General features: G+C 34.5%; 1 protein-coding gene across 1 annotated transcript; it reads left to right on the forward strand.

Annotated features, from left to right (window-relative positions):
* The first annotated feature begins 2,374 nt into the window (after positions 1-2,374).
* On the forward strand, positions 2,375-7,942 carry LOC143549360 (uncharacterized). The gene is made up of 4 exons (XM_077040266.1): positions 2,375-2,397; positions 6,274-6,960; positions 7,031-7,283; positions 7,574-7,942. Exons 1-4 carry the CDS (start codon positions 2,375-2,377, stop codon positions 7,940-7,942), a joined length of 1,332 nt encoding a protein of 443 aa, XP_076896381.1.
* The last annotated feature ends 2,410 nt before the right edge of the window (positions 7,943-10,352 follow it).

The raw sequence follows: 10,352 nt of genomic DNA on the forward strand, positions 1-10,352 counted from the left end.
ATATTTTACATTTTAATAAATCAAATAACAATAAACTATACAGAAATTCTTATTCGACAGTTTACGTGCTTTGTTAACACATCTACATAGTCAATAATCAGCACCTAGTCAAAACAGTTCCTTGTATTATTAGCAAGTAATAAACAAGAAACAAGTGTGCGTGGGCGTGTGAAATACCTCGATAACAAAAAATAAACGATGTAACAGTAATATGAATTACCTCAATAGAAGACAAATAATCAACATCTTTTTCGTTTTCTGCTTCAGCCTCCCCAATTTTCTAGAAAAAGAGCAGATAAAATCTCACATTTTACAATAACAACAATATAACTAAAATAAAGCAACCTCAAATTTAAATTATTTGAACAAATGTATATAATAGCTTTTCATATACTCACAGTGATCAAACTGAGAGGAGATGCAACAATTATGTCTATGCAGGAGTTTACCTTTTTATAGTTAGAGATTATTTGAGATGAAAAGAAATAAATGGTATGCGGTTAAGCACACTTGTTCGGCCGGCAACGAAGACGATGAGGAAGCGGCTCCGCTAAAATTCTGCAAGGCAGTTGTTATATGTGTAGAAGGTAACCTAATCTAGCATTGATACCTGGTGAACCTTTAATTTAACCAAAGACCAATAAGTCCAAGTCAAAAAACTTACATAACTTTATGGTCTTCCTACAAAATAAACAAGATAATAAAAAGATTAAAGCAGTAATAAAAAAAGATAGACTTATCAAAAACACCATAGGAAAAACATAATAGTCTTTCTGAACAAATTAGGCACACATAGTGTCATGTACCTTCAGTTAGAAGCTCATACAGCACGTGATTAAAGCCAAAGCGTTCAGATTTATCAACGAGGATCACCTGCAGCATTTTCTAGTTTTGTAAATGGTATGAGAAAGAATATTGAATGAAGTAACGTGCTGAACTTCACCAAAGTTACCTGTGCTTTGTTACATCAAGGCTATGTGAGTGATTCCAACCTTAAAGTAGTGTATAGTCCTCCAAAACCAGCAAGTATGCATACCCTTGGCCTCTATAACAAATAAGAATTAAGTGTTCTTAAAAAGATGATATCAAACTGGTGAGCTACACCTACAGTAATCTTAATGCTCAACCTGCTTGCAATTTCCAAAACCTTTTCTTGAGCAACCAATGCATTCACTTCCAAGAAAAAGAAAATTGCATTTAAAAATAGCAGACTAAAGATTAAAGAATATATAAAAGAATATGACCAAAGTTGCTTACTTGACCCATGTTAGTAATAATGCAAACTCCTTTCTCAACTGCCAAAGATAGGAGCAAATCCATCCACTCTGAAACTGCATAACCAGTAACAGAAAATGATCAATTAATATGCAATATTTATATATCTGCAATTTAAATAAGGAAAAAAATGTGGTGGATCATAGGAAAAAAAAGTAAACATGGGCGATGCAAACATACTACAGGGTCAAAACCGTCACCTCCTAACATCACCGCCCAGTACCGATCAGCAAGGGTGCGTTCCCCTAACCATTCGAGTACAAGGTAGTTAAGATCATTAACTTTTAGAAGTAACTTAGGAGCTGGCAATGGTCTATCACCACCAAAACCAGCTCCACAACCAACGACTACGTTTTCCCTTCGCCTTGTAGGGTTTACTCTCTGCATACAATCATACTATAATGATTTTACATAATTTGAATTCGAACCAGTGAGTAGAACAAGAAATCCAACCCTGATGCCGGTATGGGTTCAGTATAAGTTATTTCCTAAAAAAATGTTTTCATACTGAAACTGTTAACAAAGTCAAATATATTGTTTATATACTCTAATGTAAAGTTTATTTCTCATCAAAGGGACATGCAATCACTCCAAATTTCACCATCTACTTGCATCAAGTAAATGGGTCCCAGACAAACATCCTTAGATCTTGTCACCATATATTGAAGCAGATACAAGTAAAAATGGTAGATGGTCAAAACAGTATGATCATATGCATGATTACCTCATCTAATACCTATTCTGTTGGTAGAAGTCGCAGGTAACCAGGTCCACAGGTGGTTGATGGAACATGTTGATAGAGGATCCGTGTGACACTGAAGCCAACCTGTTGATAGGTCCTGCATCGCAATCCTATTGAGTAACAGTCTATCCAACAATAAAACATATAACAATAATTAAATCTCCTTTACTTTGCAGTGCTGCGACGGTTGAGATAATCTCAACCACACTACACATATTCAGGAAGGAAATTAACAAAAATTAGGGATATTCATGACCAGAATTTTACCTGATCTCAACCACAGACCACACGAACAGGAAGGGAGAAATTCATGAAAAAAAACACGATCTTCGGAGCCATTTGAATATCTGAATAAAGATGACATACGGAAGTCTTGCAAGGTAATATGAGAAACTGAAGATGGCGCCGCTGGAGCAGTGTAATACATATTGGAAGGTACTGTCAATCATAATTTAGACCTGAATCACTAACCTGGAATCAAATATCGATTGATCGAAACAACCAAAGAGAGAGATAGGTTTCATGCCCTAACAACGATTGGAATAAGAATCCATCGATGACTACCAAGATTTAAGGGATTGAGTTGAAACCTTGATTGTTAGATGATGAACGGGAATAGGGAATTAAATATGAAATCAATACCGTAAACCATCATTTATTGGCCATTGCAGTACTATTGATGGCAATTCAATGTTAATGGTTGCCGGAAATTTACTTGTAACGTAGTTTGAGATAAAATGTTTATAACCGGAGGAGAGCGCAATTAATTTTAACCGCGTCTACTGCGTCTGTGAAATGACCATATTATCCATCCTATTTGTTTTATAGATAATATAGATATAGATGACATGAGGTTTCAACGAACGATCGTAAAATATATTTTCATCTAATTTTTTTTAACTTAATCATTGAAGACTATTATCCACAAATTGGAAACAAATAATCACACCTTTTGTGTACTGAAGTTTGAAAGATAATAATCACATCTTTAAGAACCCATGTCAACGGTCCAACCTTTCGACCATTTCGGTATTGCGTTTCCCAACCGACACACGTGGGGCACCGGCTACGGTAGTGATGGCAATGATGATTACAGCAATGACGGGTGATTGTGTTCAGGCTATGATAATTCTGATGAAGATACATTTAAGATCTGCAAAAGAAAGGTGTGAGGGTGAGGGTCGCTTGGATTGGGTGAGGAAGATGAACTTGAAGGCCTGGTGGGGTCCACCTAACTTAGATTGACATAATTTTTTAATTTTTTAACAAAGAGGTAAAAGGACGACTATTGTCCCTGACTTAACGATAAAAATAGATGATGTTAATGATTTGGATGTAACTGGCAAGAAGTGTGAAACCTCGATGGTCTATATGTACAAAATAAACTTTTTAGACGAAAATCGCATTATTGACCAAATCTCAACGACGATTTTGGCACTTTACTCAGTAATATTCTATCAAACTAATTCAAAAGCTACTTAAACTGTAGTAAATATTTATATAATTTTTATATATACTTTGCCTTATCAAATAATCAAATATACCAACACTTAAACCTTTTTGGTAATAGAATCATAACTAGGAAGGTCGCTTTAATCTTATTATATTATTTCAACATGCTAACACATTAATTGCTACCACATGTATTGTTTAACCCCTTAAACCTAAACAAGTTATCCAACACACACCCCGTTTATTTATTATTTCGTTTCTTTCTCGATTAACTGTGGACCCTACTACCTGACAGAGACGGATTCAGGAATTTTCGCTACGGGGGGCACAAAATGGATCGGGTTAAAAATCGGTCGGGCCAATGAAAAAAGACCGACCAACCATTTTGAAGGCCAGAACGGAATGAACTTTGGGGGTATATAAAAGAGTAAATTGGTCTTCTATACACACCATACTTTGGAACTTAAAATATATATTATATTTTATATAATATATATATATATATATATATACTTAAGTTATATATTGGACTCATCTCTTTAATTATTATATACTATCATCAAACACCACAATCATTATTATGACATCAATGACTTTTTACATATAATAATATATATATATTTTTGACAAACTAAAATTATATATCAAGCCAAATAGTAAAATTGTTACGTAAAGCATAAAAGTAGAGTTCATACTCGAAATGCAACTAATTATATCAAACAAAAAATTAGTAAAATGACAAAAATAAAATTATTAGGTTCATAATCTTAAATATCGAGTGAATTCAAGCTTTAAAAGGGAAAACAATATTATATTATAAAATAATATTGGCATTTTAGTTAAATAATATGAGATAATTTATGTTTGCACAACTCTCAAAAAAGGAAAAAAGCGGTGCGCCTCTCATCGTCCCAATTCTCTTTTCTTTCTTGCCTTCACATTCTTCAACAGCATGTCGAACCACCGCAGCTCAAGACCAGCTTGTAAATTCGACAATGTCAGTTTCGACGGTGGGCACGGACTAGTGCTGGACGGTGGGCACGGACTGATTGTTGAGTCATAATATGCTAACGCGTATCTGCAAACGGGGCATTCCGGCAGCCGGACGGTATGCACCGGCCCACCCTAGTCATAAGCTGGATCCGCCCCTGCTACCTGGCAGTCTAGCACCAGAAGCGACCCCGTTTCAAGCCAATATAAGGATTCAGTCTAATACCCATGCTTACCAAAAAGCCACAGAGTATAAACTTCACTTGCAAGGTTTAGGAAGAAAAGAAACTAAAATATTCAAACTAGCGAAATTAATAAAAGATTCAAATGGTGAAAAATATATCATGGCTAATCATGAGGTTCATTTTCATGACGATTAATAATATACAAGTGGGCATATTGGTCTTCTTTTTTTATTTTATATTTGTGGTCTAACCCACTTTGGGATGGGAAGAACACGCATCATGCGTTCATAGCATTATCATGCCGAGCGGAATTGGGCAAGTAAACACTCATAAACAATGGATTTGACGGATAAACGATTATGCTGATAGTGTATTGCGAAATAGTCTACAGGCCAATGAAAATTTATAATTAAGTTCAATTTATGTGGGAATGGGTAACCATCAAACAAGTTAGGCCTACCGATTCAAAGTTTTTTAGCAAATAGATGTAGATACAAAAAGTATTTATTTTTGGTGTACTTTAAAAAATATTTACCTATTTGGGTACTTTTTGTTATTTTATTAATTTTTAACGTGGAAACTAATTTTATTATCTTTAACATGGAAACAAATATTATCTTTAAACAAATATCATTCTTCCATAACTCGAAGACCGTTCATACTCTCCTACACCAAAGTGACGCCGATTTCATCGGACGATTCATCATTCGATTTCGGCGGGCGATGAGCTTGGAACAGGCGGTTTCAGGCGACGAAGGTTAGAGTGAACCATTCGAACGACGGCTTGGGTTCAGGCACCTCTGTTTGGTTTGGATTTGAACAACGGTCGATTTCCGACTAGCTTTGAACGGGTGATTTCAGACGACGAAGGTTATAGTGAAGCATTCTAACGACGGCTTGGGTTCAGGAATCTCTGTTTGGGTTCGATTTGAGTTTGATTCGAATGATGGTTCGGTTTTTTTTTTTTTTTTGACGACGTGTGCATCTCAACTCTATTAAGGTTTGTTTTTTGTGTCAAATTGATAAATTGGTTTTTGAATCTATTAAGTTTGTCTCATTCAATTCTGTTTTGATTTAGATTATATCATTTAGTTTTTTTTTTCTAACAAGTTAGCCTTTTATTTTAACTACAACAGAATGAAAAGAGTAAACGCAATACCAAACATGATTCAGAATAAGGATTTTAACACGATGTTGAAGATTTCTTTTGTAAACAATGATGATGTGGGAGATATTTTAAAAGATGAAATTGAACATGAGATTGGAAGTGACACGGATGATGAGTTAGAAGATGGAATTCAAGATGAAATTAAAACAAAATAGGGACGGAACAACATACGGTAAGGTACAAGTGCCTTCACCATATACCAATTTAGAAGAAACTAATATAACAATTGATGACAATTGGTTGATATCACAATCTAAGGCTAAAAGTGATTTCATTCTTGAGTTGGGAAATGATTCTTTCAATGACAAGGAATAATTTGTTAGAGGTGTCAAGCTCTACAGTATCAAAACACATAAACATTTTGAGGTTGTTGAATCACGTCCAAACATTTGGTCTATTAAATGTAAGCTACATAAACAAGGTTGTAAATGGAAACTTCGTGCATGTAAACGTAAACGTAGTGGATCTTTTGACATCACAGTGTATACTGGTCCACATACTTGTTTGCATTCTAAGATTACTCAAGATCATCCCAACCTAGATGCAAGCTTGATTGCTCAAGAAGTACAACACCCTATAAAAGAGCAACCTTCTATTACCATTACCGCTTTGAAAGCTGAAATAGTTAATAAGTTAGGTTATACTCCTTCGTACAAGAAGGTTTGGTTAGGTAAACAAAAGGCAATTGAGAATGCCTTTGGGGATTGGGAAGAATCTTATAATATTTTACCTAAATTTATGGAGACTTTAAAAAAGTTCAATCCAGGGACCATCGTTGAATGGTGCATTTTGAGACAGATTGGTGTAGAGCACATGGAATTTAGATGCGTGTTTTGGGCATTTGATCCATCTATCAATGGTTTTAAACATTGTCGGCCTGTGATTAGCATTGATGCCACACACTTGTATGGTAAGTATAAAGGTAAGATGATGATTGCAATGGGAGTTGATGGTAATAATCAGATATTTCCACTTGCGTTTGCTATTGTTGAAAATGAGTCTTACGCTAGTTGGAGTTGGTTTCTGTCTTATGTTAAAAAACATGTGGTGAAAGATATTGAAGGGATATGTCTAATATCTGATCGTCATGCTGGAATCTTAAAGGCGGTTAAAGAATCTCCTTGGTTAGAGCCACATGGTTTTCACATGTATTGTTTATTATTAAATCATAATAATTGTTTTTTTTTCATGTCAATAACTCCATCACTTTTTTCACAGATATTGCTTAAGGCGTTTTATCAACAACTTTAACGATAAGTTTCGCAACTCACAACTAAAAGTTTTAGCTTATCGTGTCGTGAGTCAGAATCAGATTAGAAAATTTAACTCTATTATGGAGGAAATTGGAAAAATAAATTCAAATGCTCGCCAGTGGCTCGAGGCACATGCACCAGAGAGGTGGACACTTGCACATGATGGTGGAAACCGATCTGGGCTACTCTCTACAAATTTGTCAAAGATTTTTAAGAGTGTACTTAAAGGTGCTCGTTTTCTACCAATCATAGCATGCGTGCAACTTACATTTTACAGATTAGTACATTATTTTCAGTAAGACGTCCCATAGGATCTAGTGCTCAAGCTAATGGAGATATATATACTCCCCATGTTTTGGCCAAACAAGCACCTTCAATGTCAAAAACTGGTGCACATTCTTTGAGGTCTTTTAACCGACAGAAATGTATATTTGAAGTGATAACTCAAAAAAGGAATAATTGTCCAAGTAGTTGATTTGGATAAAAAAAAACTTGCTTGTGTGATAAGTGGGAGATATTTAAGTATCCATGTTCTCATATTTTGAGTGCATGTGCCAAACCTTCGTTGAACAGTTGGCAATATGTTGATAAGTGTTACTCAATTGTTGACTATCGTGCTACTTGGTTAGCTGAGTTTTCTCCACTTCCTCATGAAGCATATTGGCCTGACTCACTATCTATTAGAGAATTACTTCCCAACTCGGAGCTAAGACGAGATAAAAAAGGCCGCCCTCGGTTAACAAGACTACGGAATGGAATGGACATTAAGGAAACGGAAAAGGCTAACCGTTGTGGAATTTGTAAACAACTTTGTCATAATCGAGCAACATCCCATAAGAATGGATGCCTAAGCGGGTCGAGTCATTTTAACATTTAGTTTCAATTTGTATTTGATACCTATGCCTTTAACGAGTTTGACTTTATTTGGTATTTTATTTGCTAAGAGGACAACTATTTTGATTCATTTTGTCGGGGGTCTCATCGGAAGAAGCCTCTCTATTCCTATGGGGTAGAGGTAAGGCTGTCTACATCTTACCCTTCTCAGACCCTACCATAGCTTTGCTATTGGTGGGATTTACTGAGTACGATGATGATGATGATTTTTTTTTCAGAATCTTTAATTTTTTGCAGAATTCTTTAAATTTTTGCAAAATATACTGGAATTTTTGTAGTATTTATGCAAATATTTTTGTGAAAAATTTAAGCTGTAAACGACATAAATAAAATAAATCATAATTTTTTTTGATGAATTTTGTGTTTTCTAATTTTGTTTTTATTGGAAAAACTTAATGAAAAGTATAATATAGTTTAAAATAAAGAGGATAGAGAAAAGTACCCAAATATGTAAATATATTTCAAAGTATACCAAAAAGGTAAATAATTTTTGTATCTACACCTATTTGGTAAAAGAAAAAACTCACTGATTCGTTGTAAATTAGATATGTTTTCAGTTTTTTACGTTTAATTTACATTTTTGACCCACTAATTGTACGATTATTTTCCATTTTAGGTTAAAACTTTAACCAGGGACTTATATAACAAAATTATATTTTTGTAATTTTCTATTATTTCTCATGTGTGTATATATATAATACACACACTTTTCTTTTTATTTTATTATAACCTACAACTAAGTAAAATACCGTCTCATCGACACACTTGAATGACACAACGTCCTCGATGTGAAACTAAAGAGAATGAAACATAGAAATAAACTAAACTCTAAAAGAAAATAAGAAAGAAAATAACTAATACTCCCATGGTAATAATGAGTTCCTCGGAAGTAAGTTCCAGACGTCGGTTGACGATAACGCAAGATGGAACTAGCTCGCATATAGCGACGTACATAAGCCCATTAATTACAAAACATAATAATACATGTAAACAGAATGAGCCTAATTTAAGCAAATAAAACAAGAAATATTTTTGGAATTTTAATTTTGTTATTTTAATAATTTTTATTATATAAAATCTTTTGCCCAACTTCGGAACGTACGGAATGGAGATTGAGTACCAAAGGATCCGTAAGGGTTTGAACTGCTAAAAGTCGATATAAAAAAACAAAAAATAATATAATATAATAAATAATGCAAAGAAAGAGAAAAAAAATTGATATAAAACACCAATTAATTTAGAAAATGGTAGAACTCGAACTATTTTTCGAGAGCGCTTGGCTTAACAAGTCCTCCGCTGAGTCAGAAAATTACGATCCCGTCCATTATTGCCTTCCTCATCTTTAAACTTTTTAAAAAATCTAATTAAAACTCACTCAAACTATAAAAAGATGTATCCTCCACTTGCGGTCTAGGGGAAGGAGGTTTGGGTTCTTCAATGGATACCTAGCACTTTGGATGGGTATTGACAATGAATGATTTGAGCTAGGCCTTGCGAGATTGTCAGTTGGAATCCCGAGCCCACCCGGGTTTTAGTCCTACTGTGTGTTATGTCAAAGAGTTCTACTCTTGTAGTGGCATAACGACTGTCAAGTGACAGCCGAAGTATGGCTTTCTATGGGAACGCCCAAGGCAAACTCTGAAATTAGCGTGTGCCAGGTTTAAACAAAATAGTTTGGCTAGAATAGAGTAACAGATCTCCCCAAATTAGAGAGTGTGATGATCTAACACAAAAAAAAACCTTCGTTCTAAAAAAAACTAAATAATGTTGTTAAATCAACTTTTTATACCCATCCGTCATTACCTTAAATTAAGAAAAGAAGAAAAAGAAAAAACTACACCAAGTTTGTATATATAAAAAGCTTTTGGTTATTCTCTACCAAATTATTATGAGTATAAAAACGAGCAATGTAATAAATAAGTGTTTGTCAGCAAAAATAAAGATGAAAATGGTAAAGGGGATGTGTGAGGCTTTCTAAAATAAGAGAGAAAGTTTGAAATTTATATACTTTTTTATTTGTTATATTATAGAATAGAAAATGGTGGAGGGGATGTGAATGTTGTCGAACCCGATTTTCTATCAGATGACTTCTCCTTTTTTCGTTTCTCACTAGATCCGTTTCGTTTTATCAGTGTTTTGTTGGTTAGGAAAAATCTAACAATAGAATTTAAAAAGTTTTTGAAAACATGAAACGAGTTGGACAACCAAGACATATACTTACCTGGCCTAAACCGCGAGTCGTGTAGTGAGGAGCGGGCCGATCATCTTTGTTGTTGGTTAAATTCTTGTGTCCCTTCTTAGGCCATTTTCTCACTCTCACGGTAGCCTGATCCAAGTTTTCTCGTACCCTTTTCCGTGGAGCTTTTGGTTTAGATGGTGATCCACCATCATAT

This window comes from Bidens hawaiensis, unplaced genomic scaffold (genome assembly GCF_021521415.1).
Source record: "Bidens hawaiensis isolate Kalapana, Puna unplaced genomic scaffold, B.hawaiensis_p1.1 tig00015548_1, whole genome shotgun sequence".
NCBI lineage: Eukaryota > Viridiplantae > Streptophyta > Magnoliopsida > Asterales > Asteraceae > Bidens > Bidens hawaiensis.